The sequence below is a fragment of the Seriola aureovittata genome, chromosome 8, assembly GCF_021018895.1.
Source record: "Seriola aureovittata isolate HTS-2021-v1 ecotype China chromosome 8, ASM2101889v1, whole genome shotgun sequence".
Lineage (NCBI taxonomy): Eukaryota > Metazoa > Chordata > Actinopteri > Carangiformes > Carangidae > Seriola > Seriola aureovittata.
The window spans coordinates 4,652,021-4,668,778 of NC_079371.1; the positions used below are offsets into that span (position 1 = coordinate 4,652,021).

The 16,758-nt window shown below is 43.0% G+C and overlaps 1 protein-coding gene across 4 annotated transcripts in view; it reads right to left on the reverse strand.

Annotated features, from left to right (window-relative positions):
• Positions 1–641: 641 nt before the first annotated feature.
• ankrd50 (ankyrin repeat domain 50) overlaps positions 642–16,758 on the reverse strand; it is a 52,613-nt gene continuing 36,496 nt past the window's right edge. For 3 of the 4 annotated variants that reach the window (XM_056382627.1, XM_056382626.1, XM_056382629.1), the window contains exon 4: positions 642–6,366. In XM_056382627.1, coding sequence (XP_056238602.1) covers positions 2,834–6,366 — 3,533 coding nt within the window. In that variant the 3' untranslated portion in view covers positions 642–2,833. The remainder of the gene's footprint in view (positions 6,367–16,758) is intronic. The other variant, XM_056382628.1, reaches the window with a different exon arrangement.

Here is a 16,758-nt window from a genome sequence, read left to right on the forward strand (position 1 = left end):
ATGGCCTGTGGTTTTGCAGCCTCAATACAGGGAGGAAAAAAAAACACTTTAGTGAATAAAAAGGTCTTTGGATTCAAAGAAAACAAGTGGTAACTGTTATAGGAATGGATATCTGTGAGAAAAAATAATCACTGTCATTGCAGGTTTGTCAGGTTCTGGTAGCTGTCATTCCTTTCTCAATCACCTATTCAGCTATTTTTTGCCATCTAGTTTATTATCCATCTTCCAAAAAATTATAGACTTCTTTAGAATTAATGGAGCATCAGCATTTCTGTCCAAGACATATCAATCAGTCAGAATCAGCCTTGAATTGAAGGATTTGGCATTTCCACTGGAAAAAGACAGGAAGTGAAACATCACCTTCACTATAAACGCTAGACATGTTCATTTGAAGGTCCCATATTTTACACTTTTCCAGTGTTTTATCATATAAATAAATATATAAGTGAAGATATTTTTGTGGTTTAGGAACCAAAAACCATCTCAATGTAGTTATATATATATATATATATATACACACACACACACACACACCTCCGGTACATAAATGTGTGTATGTATAATACATATATATATATATATAGCCAATCAGCTAATGAGAAGAGGGGCCAGCCCCTGTATATGAATAAAAATGCAAAACATTTTTCAGCAGTAAAGCAAATATGTTTATTAAGCACTTTAATATACATCAGAAAATTCCACTTCATATAATACAGGAATTCTTTTTAACTGAAAGTTGAATGTACATGGGAAGCTATTTACAATCCAATCACTGACAGTCAAATCAAAGATGACAGACAAAACACAGTCAAGACAAACAAGATAACTGCTTAATAAGACTATACAGTATGTTTTCCAACACTGTTTCTAGACCCGATCCTGCCTTGAATCCTTCTATTGACCCTTCATGGCATACTTTTTGAGCTACTGTAGTACTGAAGAGCTGAGAGCTTTCACTAGGGCTTATAAGTGTTTGTGCATGCGATAGGTTTCTACCCCCCCCCCCCTCCCCTCAAGTTCCCAGTTCTTGGCGAAAAATAGTTCACTGTTAACATTATGAAAAGCCTGCAAAAATATGACACAGCCCGTAAACGCTAACGCAGCTCCACATAGTCCATGAGAAACAGATGTTTCGGTTCCCTCCGCGTCACAGTCAAGCACCCCCCCCCCTTCTCCTCCCTTTTCCCGCAGGGTTAAGTCCTGTTGAGCTGGTAGTCAGCTTCTCACAGGGGGGTGGGAGGGCGGAGGTGGGACAGAGTATGTTGTTTCAACTTTGGCTTTACAACTCTGCATTTCAAACAATATCACTGACACCGCTACAAGTCATCTTAATGGCTGAACCCTCCTTTTTGAGCTGTTTTGTGTCATGCCCCAGAAAAAAAAAAAAAAAAATCCACCAGGAATTACTGAAAATTAACCACATGACAATAAGGAAACAAAGCTTGGATTTTGTTTCTTGCAGTGCAGTAGGTTATACATGTAACTCTGCGGACAAATGCATTTTATGTTTTTTTTGTTTTTTTTCTTAAATCACTGCTGTCACTTGAAATCGCTGCATTTTAGCACCAAACTTTTGTTGACGGTACACAATGGGTTATTTAAATATCTTTTTATGCACACAAAAACATAACACACGAACAACTCAAAAATCCCATAGGGACAAAATGAACAGTTTTTTTTTTTTTTTTTTTTTTTTTTTTAACATTTTCAATGCACCCTTCTCTTTCTTAGATATTTTTAATAATACACAAATGCACAAAGCCAAGAAATTGGGAGTCCAAAAATAACTGCAGGCAACTTCTGAACACAGCACCATGGTAGAGCGTAATGCAACACAAAAATGCAGCAAAAGTGGCTTTTTTCCAAAAAAATAAATATGCTCGTATATACTCATGAAGTTAAATTGCCATAGCTATTAACATATCACACACAACATAGGCTTAGCACACTGATCAAGGTTAACACAGAATATTTGGGGTCTCTAGAAAGGCAGACTATCAATGCGCTTAAGTTCATACCATGGCATCAGTTACTGTTATGTCCTCTGGTTTGTGACAATGTATTCAGTGTTACATTGCTGTCAGTGTGAAAAAATAAAAACAGACATAACAAACATATTATAAAATAATAGTAAAAAAAAAAAAAAAAAAAAAGCATTGGTATGTTTCTATCAAACAATTACGTTGATAAAACATGGATGGGATACATAGTGAATAGAACAAATGCATGTCTGTCATTTTACTCTTTTAAAAGTGCATACACTGTTTATTAAATAGCATTACATTAAATTAAAATGATAGTTTGCATGAATACATGAAGAAGGCTGTAACAGATGTAGGCACATCGAAGTATCAGTTCACATAAGCCTTAGGCAGCAAATCAACAATCTTCCCTAGGTATTATTATTTTGAGGTCTCCCACTGATGAACAAAAAAAAAGTTTTTTTTTTTTATGCAGATGAGAACAGTTGCTTTGGCACATTCCCTCCAATGGTATGCATGACGAATGGCATTCAAGACATCTGAAACAGTACAGGAATAATCTGAGTTAATGTTTTGTTTGGGAGGGAAAAAGTCTGCTTTATCCAGATTGAGGCATTCTTCATGCAAGTCTGATTAAATCCAGCTAATGATGGCTCTGTTGAGTGCAAGTAACCAGTAGCAACTAAAGGTCTGTTATTAGTCTCTATATTAGCCACTGTGAATGAACAGACAAGCCAAAGTATTACCTACGTGCCGTCACCCTGACCTTAACATCAACTCTGAGACAAATGCTTGATGTAATTGAACAAGCACGAACAGGAGGATTATTTTTGAAAAGCAAGTCTTACCAGCTATAATGGAGTCTCCTTTTTGTAGTTAAACCCAGGGTCTGATCCTTCAATCTGCAGTTTCAGGGCTTGTTTAAGGCTTAGCTCGGTTTCCCCTATGGGATAGTTCTCTAGAACGTCCTGGTGGCCTCTGTTCTGCACAGTCCGAGGAACTGATACCCTACCCAGGAAAACCTGATTACCCTGTAGATGATAGTTGGGGTTGGTCATGATGCCGTTCCTCTTCTTCTCAGCACAGCTCTGCTGCTGGATAAAGAACTGGTCTTGGCCTTGTCCCCGTTCCTGCTGATTTGAGCCGCCGATCATGATCTTACAGTGGGGATCCTTCACTGAAATGTTCGCTACTGATTTGTTGAGGGCGATCCTCTTGTCAAACTGCGTCATCTCGTACTCCAAAACCTGACCTTGTGTTGAGCTGCTGTTCTTGCTTTTTTTCTTGTCTCCTTTACCGTTTGAGGTCCCATTTCCGGTCTTACTTCCCTTTGTTGACTTGAGACCTGGTTTTAACTGAGACCAGTCAAAGTCGTTGGATGGAGATGACGGCTGCTGACCGATGGACTTAGTTGTGGAGGAAGGGGACACGATAGACTGTCTGCTCCGGCTGCGAGGCAGTGAGTGTTGCTGGATTTGCTCTGTGAATGTCAGTCCGTGAAAACTGTCGATCGGCACAGTCTGTGCTGTGGCTGTAGACGATGTGGTTCTCAAGGAGGAGTTCTTTGAACTCTTGAGGGAGTTATTTGACAAGGAGGATTTCTGTCTATCTACAGTGGAGTCAGGAGATTCTGATGGCGAACTGAAAGCGTGGACAGGTCCGTTGGGTATGCCGCGTCCGGACGACTGCATATCTCCTGCGCCGGTGCTGCCAGAACTACTTGATTTAATAGTGAGGGACTGCATTTTACCAGTCACTGTCAGTGGTGTTTTTTCTTCCATGGTGTGTACTGGGGAGGGATTGCAGCCATTCAGAGTTGTGGCCCCATATTTTTCCAGAAGTTTTATGATCATCGAATGGCCACCTTTCGCTGCCACTCTCATTGCTGTGCGCCCAAACTGGTCAGCGTGGTTGGGGTCGGCGCCATTCTCAAGAAGTATTTGCACAACATCAATGTGACCCTCCTGCGCAGCTATCCCCAGTGCTGTCGCTCCCTGGTTGCAAGTATGATCCACATGTGTGCCATTCTCTATCAAAAACTGCACGACTTTTGTGTGGCCTTGCCACGCAGCAGACTGGAGGGCTGATCGCTTCTCATTGTCACAGGCGTTCACATCAGCGTGATAGTTAATCAGCAGCCTCACCATTTCAACATGCCCTTGCCAGCAGGACACGTGGAGGGCCGTTCTGCCCTCGGTGTCACAGGCTTCCACATTTGCTCCATTTTCAAGGAAATACTCTGTCATGGCCAGCTGGTTTTCAAGTGCCAATATGTAGAGTGTTGGGCGTCCATCTGCGTCTTTGTAATCTATATCAGCACCGTGGCTCAGCAGCAGTTCAACAATGTCCCTGTGGCCCTCTAGTGCAGCCACCCTGAGAGCATTCCTCCCATCGTATCCCCTCTGGTCAATGCATGACTTGTTTTCCAGAAGAATTTGCACACAGTCATAATGTCCCTCTTGTGCAGCTAATATCAGCGGTATTCTACCATCATTATCTACCTCTGTACAACGAGCACCTTGCTCAATTAGGGCGTCGCACACTTGGCGGTGGCCCTCAAACGAAGCCATGTGCAGCGGGGTCCAGCCTGCGTCGTCCCTGTGATTCTCATCCAGACCTCTGTCCAGCAGAGTTCTGACCACCTCCACGTTACCCTGAGCAGATGCAATGCTCAGCACAGTCCTTCCCTCGCTGTCGATGCTATCAACAGCGGCCCCCCAGAAAAGTAATGTGTTGACAACAGAGGCGTGGCCCATTGATGCAGCAGCGAGGAGAGGGGTGCGGCCGTTGTTGTCCGTGTGATCCACATCGGCTCCGCCTTCCAAAAGAAGATCAACTACATCAACGTGTCCTTCATAGCCAGCCACGAGGAGAGGGGTCATGCAGTCTTTGTCACAGTGGTCAACCTCTGCTCCCCTGTCGATCAGGAGGCTCACGACAGAGGCATGGCCTTTACTTGCGGGGACACAGAGAGCAGCGACTGAGAGGGCAGTCCTCCCGTCCACATCTTCATGATTCACTTCAGCCCCGTGGTCTAAGAGGTGCTCCACAATCTCTCTGTGCCCCATGTATGCTGCAGCAATGAGAGCCGTTCTTCCTTCATTGTCTGCTTTGTTGACCTCGGCCCCATGCTGGAGAAGGTTCAACACTATGTCTTCATGACCTCCCCAAGCCGCAGCTCTCAAAGCAGTTCTACCATCAGCATCGGCACAGTCCACTTTGGCACCAGCGTAGAGCAGAGCAGATACAACCTCTGAATGCCCACCCCAAGCTGCTGAGCGGAGGGCCGTCCACCCGTCATGGTCTGTGTGGTTTATGTTGGCCTCGCAGCCAATTAGACAGTTGACCACTTTGGTGTGGCCCTGCCTTGCAGCAAGAGTAAGTGCTGTTTGTCCGTGGTTGTCTTCTAGCTCCATGTTTGCCCCTCTGGATATGAGCAAATTGACCACATCGAGGTTTCCGCTGTATGCAGCGTTGGCCAGCAGAGTTCTTCCAGTGGAGTCACACTGGTTCACAGATGCCCCATTGTCAAGTAATGTCCGTATCGAGTCCTCTCTTTCCAGAGCCTGTTGTACAATACATGAGGCGTGATCATCCTCATTGTTTACATGAGCTCCAGCTTTGACCAGAAGTTGCAGGACCTCCTGCTCTCTGGGTATGGAAGTGGTCAGAGAGTCCTTAGCAGGAGTTCCATTCCAAACCATCCAAAGAGCCAGATTAAAGGGCTCAATCTGCAGATTGGAATTGACGAGGTGTAGTGCAAATTCCTGCACTTCGAGTGGTTTAAGCTGCTTTGCCCGGCAGGTGTAACTCATTGCCAACATTCTGTGTCCCTCTGCTGCATTGCACAAGTACTTCTGGGTGCAATGCTTAACATCCAGTAGCCACTCTGCAAAACTGTAGTGAAAAAGGATCTTAGTACTCCCAAGACCATCAACCAACAACTTGGAGAGAATGTCCATCTTTTTCTGAAACTCTTCCATAGTCAGTGTCATGTTTTTGGTCCAGACTGCATGGTACAGTTCTTTGACTGTGAGTGGCCTGCAAGTTGCCAGGATTACGTTGAGGATGGGTTGGACTTTGGCAAACTGTTTTCTGACAAATAGTCTCTGGCAGAGCCACAGGTAGAGGCCGTTGAGAGTGCCAGGGATGTCACGGATCTCGCGAAGCATGATGAAGTTCTCCACCACGCCGTCCAGAACTCGCTCCAGGTAGAGGAAGCAGCCGCTGCTCTTGATGTGGAGTTGGTTGAGCATCTCTGCCGTCTCCTTGGTCAGGTGCTGCCTCAGGGCCTCCTCCTGGTCCAGCCTGTGGAGGATGTACTGCTGCACATCCTTGACGATGTATGCCTTGCGCAGATCGTCGAGGCTGATTTTGCGGAATCCTGAAAGAGAGGAAACAGACATTGGATGAGTTTGATGACAGATGCTTAATGTGTGGTGGAAAAATACAAAAAAGAGAAAAAAATAACGTAAAAGGGCGCAACGGTGAAGAAATTGCAGCTGATGATTAGTGTTACTTTCCCCACAGTGCTCCTTGAGTCATTAGCTTAAGTCTGACCTTGAGATCATACCCAGTATTTATCCACTGATGTTGTACCTTTGGATAATTGGGTTAAGCCAACCTTTAATTTCCTAAGGCATAGGATAATTAACAGTAAAGCCATGTTGCTATAGAAAAAACCTTTCAGAGGAATTGAGAGCACAACCCCTCTGGCTAGTGGAAGCAGACATGATCAGCGGGAGTTCGCTATCAGTTTAGCCCATAAAGCACCAAGGAAAACAAATTCATGCCAATTAGTGCTCTACATTATGTCTGGTGCAGAAGCAATTTCAGTTGCAATAATTTAGAGTGTGCCTGTGTGAGGATAAAAACAGCAATAATTTCACTATAAAAATTACTGAAATAATGAATATATTATATTAAAATATGCCTGTGCTGCAGCTTATCCATGTAACGCTACACCCCAAATGTAAATAATCAGTGAAAGTAAAAAAAAAAAAAAAAGAAAAAAGTGCCAGTCTTCACAGAAAAACAAAACACAGATATAATGATCTGCAAAATGTGACACCCAGATAATAAAAATATAATTCCTTTCAACAATGAAGCCCACATAACTGGTCATTCAACCCATCCACTGACTGTAGAGGTTATTAGTGCTTAATCAACAGGAGCAAATCTGCAGTAGGGGCTGAAGATGTACAATAATCAAAATGGGGGAGAGCAAGGGAGACATTATTCCCATGCCTGTAGCACATCCAGTGCCTCTCTTATTATTGTGCTACATGCTCCCAGCACAGACCTTTAGAAATCCTTCTGAAAAAAAGGAAATTATCACAGTGGGTCTTAATGAATGATCTTTAATAGGAGTTCCTCCCTGAGACATGAAAAAATAGCTCCATAATGGCCTTTGCTAATGGGCATAAAGTGAACTTTCCTTCATGTTAAAACAATCTGTTCATGGTCTGTGAAGCCTGCAACCCGAGGGCAAGGAGAGCATTTTTGCATACTTTTATTTACAGTTCCCATGGTTCTCGGGGGTTACTCGGACAGGAAAAAAAATGTCCACAGATGCTCTGTGTTCCCTCTTTATCTGTTTGTTTCTCTCCTACTCTGTGTGTTCACATATACATGTACAGTATTTTAACACAGCAAAAATCTCAAAGCCGCTCTCATTGACATGTTTTTCTGTTTCTGTTGTCAGACAACGGAACAAGCATGAAATGTTAACCGGCAGTCATTTCCAAGCTGCTGCTCTGCTGCTGCTTAAAATCCTGATTTCATAAGCGTGACCTCTGACGAAATCTCCAAACACACAAGTTTAAGACAAGACAAGAAAGGCTGTACTGTAATTTCAGCTATATTTACTTGTACAGTGATCGCTCAGAGAGAAAGTTAGAAGGGACAGAATATCTTTCTTAGCCTCTGTCTGGGTAACAAACTGCTGCTCCACCTCTCTGCCTCTCACTGAACAGAGCAGTCACAGAGAGAGGGCAGAACTGGCGACTCTCTTCTATGGAAAGTAGCTAAGGTTTGTTCAAAAAGTCGCTAGATTTGTACTTTTTTAAAGAACAGTCTGTAAATCGTAAATAGTTGACAACACCTGCACCTGAATAGCGCCAGTTCACTTTTTTAAGAGCAACACCCAATGAGGAATCTCCAAGACTCGGTTGGCCGACCAACTGTGTAACTTCAACACAGTCTCATGGCATTTAGCTGATCAATGGTGTAACTTGATCAGTCAGTCAGTCAGTCAGTCAGCGACTGTCATGTTTACAGGGCCGGCCCTGATGTTACGGTCCCGCCATAAGTAATCAAGGTTTTAGTTTTAGGCTTCCTGGTACTGCCTGAACATTTTATGTACTCGCAGGAAAGAACTCTGAAAGCTTTTGCTGAAAAGAAATTCCGCACCAACACTTTCATCCTCACCAGCGAAATGTGATTGCTTTGATTATATAACACAACTTTTCCCTGTACACAATATGAATCAGACTCTGTCACCGAGCCCGAGGCGGTGCTCTGTTCATCTGAGTGTGATTGTGTGGGTAGAAAAGGCTGTGAGAACTTATTCCACACTCTCCCTGCGGTAACCACACCTGGAAGCCAGATAACAAACCTGATGAGTTTAACGAGAGTTCCCAAGCAGGTACTGACAGTTTGGCCAGCGGATCCTGGTAAACAGAGGAGCGATGGGTTTTCTTTATCACCTGCTTCTGAGTTTGTTTAAGATAAGCTTACTCCCACTAACAGTGCCTCACAATAATCTCCTTTCACTTTGTCCTTGAGGCCTTCATTATATTTCAACCTGTGATATGACTGTTTAAATGTAAGCATTCAAACCTGAGCTCATGACTACATTTAACTGTCTCCTTTGACAGGAAGAGAGAATCAGAGAAAATACTTTTTGGATTCATTCTAATAAAACACTCTTTGGTTGGACTTCGTGATAGGTACCAATTACCTATCATAAAATATTTTATGATGGAGCCCCAGAGAAGTAGGGGGTAAATTTTTGGGTTTAAGGGCTTTGTTGTAATAGGGATCATATGGACAGACAATCTAAACCAGACCAACCTGAGATAAATGTAAAAACAATAATAAAAAAATAAAAAATCCACATTTTGTTTATTCTGAATATTCATGTCTAAAGTTTAATGTTTACCAAAAGAGCAGCTGTGCAAGCACTTTAAATTAATAAAGCTACTTAGAGTATGACTCTCCAGCATTATACAATATAATAGCCCAATAATTACAGAAACTCACTGACCCTAACCCACTTTCAGTCTTTCATTGTTTTCAGCGGCTGTTTGCATTTTCCACCCTCTACTCCCCCACCCCCCTGCACCAGCTCCCACCTCCTCCCTGCACCAGCTCCCACCCCCTCCCTGCACCAGCTCCCACCCCAGTCCTAGAGGATACACTGACATTCCAGGAGCCAGATTCATGGTGAGCATGCAGAGTAACTATAGGTAAAGTAAAAACACTCAAGCCCTTCTACCTTTAAGGACTAAAAACCATTAAAGACTGTGTATATTTCAAACCTCTGTTTCTAACTTTTAATTCATTTTGACAGGAGAGCTGTAATGGGTTATCATGAGTGTGGGGGATGGTTACCTTCAGGTTTATGTCCAAAAAGGTACAGAAACACTTGAAGGTACTGCATGATCCTTATGTGCATTCCTGTTCTCTGTGTACTTGCTCCTCTCCTCCTCTGGCTCAGACTTAAAAGCATTAAAGATCGAATTTCAGCCTATTGTGCTATCATCACTCATTTCTCCAGTCGTATGTTTCATGTTTCTCCAGCTCTTGGTGCTTTTTTGTTTAGCTTGAAGGCCTAACTAGCTGTGCACATGCTTCTTTCCCCTTTTATTTGTATTTTTGAACTCTGTATTTCAGGCTAACGCACAATTATAAGTGCATCAGTCAACAAAAGGAAATAGTATCAAATTTTTGATCATACTTTTATGTTTTAAAGACAGACATCTGAGGCCTGGTGTGACGCTTTGCCTATGTGTGTAACTTTCTGATGCTCTGACGTCATTGACTGGGTCCTCCTACTCCTTCTGGACCCGATCCTTCTTTGGACATTCTGGGTTTGTTCCAGCTGGGACAGGAAACCCACAAGCTGAGAAGGGGGAAGAGGCCATTAAAGGGGAAAAACAAGGACTGAAAAAAAAGGGACCAAAAAGAAAGAAAAAAAAAAACATTTTTTCACTTAGCCAGTGACTTCAGAAAAGTGTGACATTTAATATTCAGTCTTGATGTTGATGTTCAGATTTGCTGTATTCACTGGGGGGGTGGGTGGGTGGGGGCTAAGAAAAACATTGAGTGTGCATTACAGCCTGATTCTAGGAGATGCTACTCTATCATGGATATTTTCTCATGGGGCACAAAAGAAAAATGCTGCTCTGCTGTAGTTTATGATAAACAGCTTCTCCTACATTCCACGGTCGCTGACACACCAATTATGAAGATACAGTGACTGGGAAAAGCTGGAGGAGGGAGGGAGGAAGGGAAGGAGGAGGAGGGGACAGAGATTTGACTGCAGCCTCCATAAAATAAAGCAAAAAAAAAAAAAATGCTTCCTTAAAATCTATTTCTATGTGCAACAAATAAAAGAATCGAACAAGCAAGAGCCTCCAGTCAGAATCTTTTCTTTCGGTTACTGCATGGTGGTTGCAAGATGACCTACAGTTTCCACTTCATCAGCATACAGACATCACTTTATAAGGCTTGGATGTCAACTGTGAAGTCATGCCCTACTCCTGCAGATAAAAACATTAAAAACAACCACAGGGGGAAAGTCATCCAACCTGTATTTGATGACTGTGGTGTAAGAGGAACTACTATTAAGTACTACAGAAGAATGCAAGAATGCTCATTGGCTATAAATGTTCAAATGCTTTCCAAGAACAATTTTCTTTCTTTCCAAAAAGCCAGCAGTCATGATGAGGCCTGGATTTTTGCACCGTTAGAAGAGGGCTACACAAACTCTAGCTGTGTGTTGTGTGTGTGTGTGTGTGTGTTCAGGCTATTTATATGTGTGTGTGAGAGGATGGTTCAGAGTCTGAACAAAGGCGACTGCTAAACAAGCAACAAATGACACATTCATCAGGGTGAGGGATGCAGCTCCCGAGTACAGGCCTCTGAGCCAGCTGCTGCTCGTTACAGAACTGGATACCAGCCACGACAGACAGAGCCCCGCGCACAAAAGAGGGACTGTTTGCCTTCTAGATTAATTTTTCAGATGACAAACGAGGCGGCGTGCTTGTGCGCATCGAGAAAACTAGAGGTCCGAGCTCATCAACCCGGGATTTTCGGAGTGGCAGCTCCCGAGATTTGGCACGTTCTGTGCGAGAGACACCATCTTAAGTCACCGGATCCATAAAGAAAACAGAAACCCAAGCCTCGCTGCCCCTTCTCCTCGGGCTCTCCAGTAAACCCGCGCTCGACAAACGTCTGTTCGACAGCTGCAGAGTTTCCCCGGCTCCAAAAAAACACGAGCGCGCCAACCTCCTAAACACAAGTATGTGGATGAGAGTCAGCTCCAACGGTCTGCAAACAACGGTCCTTTGAAAAGTGCGCTGCCATTTAAGCTTTGAAAAATAGCTGTTGAGCACCTCGTTTGATTGTGTTCACTCTCTAATTTCTACTCTAACAGACGAATAAAGATAACACTTTCTATTTTATCTGGGATAAATGTGGCTTTTTCACAAGTGAGAGAAGACAAAGCAAAGTGCTGAGAAGCTTTGATAAGGCCCTAATTCAACTGTGCAAAGATAACTGTTACAGGCAGGAGAAAATCATTTTAGATTAGTGGCTGCATTTTATGTGCGCTGTATATTTCCCGACGTACTGAACGACCACCAGGCGAGACGCTGAAATGATTACACTTTAACAATTAATTTATGTAATGCTAGAGGCAGAGCACATGAAAACACTCCTGCCCAAACACGCCTCTGCCGACGTTCAAACGGGATGTGAAAGGGTTTTCCAGTCAAACCTGTTGTGGTGCAACTGAACAGGGCTGATGATGATGTGGTGGTGGTAGTGGTGGGGGGAGGGTGGGGCAAACAGGAATACACTTAACACATGCAGCATGGCTGGGTTTGAGAGGTGCATAGCTACGTATCCAACCACCTGCATGAAGAAAAAACACATCCATCATATGATAAACTTCGCAGCACACTGCAGGAAAAAAAAAAGAAAAAGCGACCGTACTTTATGCCTTTGAATGACAGAAGCTCATTAAGATGGTTACAAGAGACTGAGTCATAAGACAGTGCACCTGGTCACTCACATGTGCCTCCTCTCACTCAATCCCATAATGGATATCCACTCTAGTTGTCACTATATATCACAAGAGCTTCTTGCAGCTGCACAGATGTCTGGAAATTTTATCCAAGTGAAAAAAATAAATCCAATAGAGAACAGATTGTTAGGACAGGAACACACAGATCAAACAGGACCAACAGAATATAAACACTATTAACTTAACATACTGTGCATTTTCCAATTTCTAGCAATGGAGGGAAAAAGTAGGGCCAATAATCCCTCTTTTCATATCGCATAATCCTTTTCATTTTTTGCCCTTAAGTTTAAAAAGCTAAATAGCTAAGTAGGTTTTATGATCTTAAATACAATAAAACCAATTCCAAACCAACTGTCATTAAAAAGAAAAGCCTTCTTTGTCAGTTTCTTTCTGGAGATACAAAACTTTAGGTCTTCATGGTGGCAGTAAGCCGTTCCCTGCCCCACTCAGGATCGAATTCCCTCAATTCCTGCCCATGTTTTTGTTCATCATTACATCGGCTGACCTCCCTGTGACCTCATTTAGCCCCGCCGCCACATGTTTTCCATTCACCTGCACAAGAGACTACTCTGCCTAGCATGTCAGTCATGTTTTATTAGCCATCCAGTCAAACAAGCCATTATCTGCCATCACCACGCAGCGCCAGGAAAAGCCTGGAACAAATTTTGGAAACGTTTCACAGGGAAATGTCCGGACAACAGATTCAGCAGAAGGAAAGTTGTGGTAGCTTGCTGTGAAATCTTGCAAAAGGTACTTCCAAAGTCATCCTTGGCATGCAGGTCAAGAGGGAGTGTGGTATTAAAAAGAAAAAAAAAACCCTGTCTTTATTTTGGAGGCATTTCCCCCCTGCAGCAAAACCAGCCAGAAAACTGCCAAGAATTCCACTGCATTTATTCCAACTAAAGTTAAATTAAAACTTAATTAAAACGCCCTTCAATTAAAGGAAAAATCTGACAAGTCGTGCTCTGTGCTACAGCCTTGAAAAAAAAAAAAAAAATCTCAAGTCTATAAAAATTTGGCAGGGGCATGCCACATACCAAAGGGGCATCACCTCAGGAGGAAAGAGGCCAGCCGGGGTTCGTCGGCCATGTTCAGAATCGTGTTACTGCAGTGCAGCACCCAAGGTGTTATAGATACAGACACGGTAGACCTGTAATTTGCCCGGCTGTCAGACTTGCGTGGTGGTAAATTACAGTATTCAGCGAGGATTATGGTCTTCAGCTCATCCAAAGTGAGGCTCAACATGCAGCCTCGCAGACGACAACTCATACATGAATATGGACATAAATCAGCTTGTCTGTGTAAGCCAATTTCAAGAAAAAAAAAAAAAAGGGGAGGGGGGGGGGTAAGCTCATTAAAGATGTCGTCCTTGCTCTTGTTAGCCAGGAATCGAGGCCTAGAGACGATCAATACCGAAAACTCTAAGAGGAGAGAACAGAGAGGGGCTTTTATTAGGTTTTGCTTGCAGGAGGTATTTGTCAAATGTTCTGTTTGGTTTAGTGTGGTGCAATTTCAGCTCTCTGGAGAAAGCCGCAGCGTGGCCAAAATCTATTGGAATTGGTTTTTAAAGTTCTTTAAACTATTTAATAAAGGCTTTTTAATTTTCTGCTTAAAAGACTCCTTCTCCTTTCAGCACTAAAATTGCCCTCCGCATCTAATCTGTCTTAAAACTTCCAATTTTATTTCACAGTTGAGTTTCTGATTCATCTGTTGCGTTCATGACAACACAATCATCTAAACTGATGCCGCAAAATGTCATTTAGCGAGGGGTCCGTAAGCAGAGCCGATCTTCGCCTCTCTTCAGGGAGCATTCCACAGCGCAGAAGAAATAAACCGTCCTCGCTGCTTTACGACTGTGTTTGTGTTGTCAGTCGGCCAGGAGATCTCGCGGCCTCTCCAGTGAGGTCTTACATTTAAAAGTATACGCAAAAAAAAAAAAAGCAGCACATCCACGGAGATGTTAAGAGTTTTGATGACCTTTCCTCTTTTTTTTTTTTGCTGAGGGGGTGGCCTTGCCCTGTGTCACATTCAAACGTATGCCTCTGGACAAAGGGCTGCTCAGAGAGGTGGAAGAGGCCGCACACTTTTTTAAAACAGGGCTGCTCTTTTCATTTGTGACCACTGGTGGTAAATCAGTTCTGTCTCCCGGCGGGGCGGGTGAAGAAAGCTCCATTCACGGCGGGCAGAGTGGAAGTGGGAAGATGCGGTTTGGGGTCCTCGCGAGGGTGGACTGCCCCCCCCCACCCCAATGAGAAGCAAATACAGGAAACAAAAACCCAGACCCACCCCTGAGTCACAAAGTGTACATTTTAATATACAGCAGTTTATGATGATTATCTACGTACTGTGGGATATGCAAGTAGACCAACTCAAGAGAATGAGCAAATGTGTCATCTAAGGAAGGAAATGAGTAAAACCCCCCCATCAAAATGCCTCACAGGATGAGTGTCCTCAAAGTGGCCACACGCTCCTGAAACATTCCTCAGCCCGAGCCAGGAATATAACCGTCTTAATTACAGCTGTGATTCATAACTAAGAGGGGCTTTTGTGTGTGTGTGTGTGTGTGTGTGTGTGTGTGTGTGGGTATTTTTGTGTGGCTGTTCTCCAAGTTTTTTGGCTGTTACAAATCCTCAACTCCCGCCAAGTGCCCCTTGTTGCCCAACTGGAAGAACTAAGGAGTAAAAATTGGGGAAAGAATGAAAATAATAATGTATTTTATGATAGTGGAAATCAATCTGATTGAAGTTGCTGTAACACTGCAGAGCAGGAATGTGGTTGTTTGAGGGGAGCTATTATACTTCACGGCTCCAGTAGCACACTGATACTATATTATTATAACTACTGGCACTGCAGTTCCCAAATCCAGGCCTTCTCCATCCTTCCTCATCCCTCGCTCATGTTGGCTTTTCTCTCAAAATCCTAAGTGCAGCTTGCACGAGGTTTTGTTTTGTGTTTCCTCTAAACTGGTCTGTATCATTGTCATTCTACCTCCTCCTCCTGTTTTCGCGGATTAGCCACGAGATGCTTCCACACAGGATTCAAGACGCAAGACTCTCCTCACTCAGATTATCTCAGATCTTAACAGGATTTTTTTTTTTTTTGTCTCCATATATGCCTGTGTTCTGATAGCTGGCTGTATTTGGATCCAGTAAAATAGGCTTGATAAGATAAAGAATCTTATCTTTTTTCTTTTGACATTGTTATTCAGCTAACTACATGCTCTACATTTCTGTTCCTTGAATGTTTATTAAATCTTCGTTTTATTTCTTTAAGCAATATCTTTTAGAGAAATATGCTTATTTACTTTCTTGCAGGGAGGGAGATGAGAAGATCACTATCTACAGAAAGTTAAACTACTAAATTAAACTTTAAATATCAAGTTATTAAAGGTCCCATATAGTACAAAGGTGGGTGTCCATGTCCTTTTTGATTATAAAGCAGGTCTAGGTTTAATATTGATACTGTGAGCCTTAAAATGAGCCATCAGGACTTCTGTAACTTTATGATGTCACAACAAAGCAGTCACTGCTCTCAGCCATGCTGCAGGCCCCGCCCACCTGGACCCAACATCCAGCCTTGCAGGATTTGGTTTCTCTGATTGTTTACCTGAACCAAACAGAAGAGTGGCTCAGAGCCTCTCTTCTGATTGGTTCACAGGCCTGTTGTTACTAGAGCTCCAGAGAGAGGGATATGTACAACTACACTGAGATGGTTTTTGGTTCTTAAAACCACAAATATATCTTCTTATGGATCAACACTTCAAATAAAACACCGGAAAAATGTAAAATATGGGACCTTAAATAACTTTTGTTGCTTATAATTGCTGACACTGGATCAGTGAGATGTTCAAAATCAGTCAGTTTTCATAGATTTGGTGATAAATTCAGATTAGGTAAAAATACTATCAAGCCCAAACCCCCTCCTTTCTTCACAGTGAGGTGGTCAGGGCTCTGTAGCTGCGACCTGACATGACTTATTGGCTGCATGTCACAAACTGTGTCAAACCAGGAAAGCAGAGTCTTCTACTTCTGTTCTTATTCTAAGCTGTTATTGATTTAAGCCTCAGTCAACGTTGAGGTTAAATGGAATCAGACTCAGCCAGGAACAGACAGGATACTTTTTCTGACAGTAAATACCAATATCAAATTAATACCAGTCATGTGTGGACTTGCTGAGCAGCCTGGTGGTTCAACCTTCCCACCACATCACGTGTTTACTGTGCTTTAATAAGACTAATTTCCAACCCCTCCCTTATCAAAAATAAAATATTTATCAGCATGTTCTCATAAGATATTCTCAGGGATTTTTTAGGACATACTCTCAGCGCTCCCCGCTAACCCTACCAGGGCGCCAACACATACTTGCTGCTTGAGAAACAGCGACTTTGACAAGCATGCACCATAAACAATATTGGGCAGATGGTAGCCATTACAGTTCAGTGATGCCTCCACACGATAAAAAGAT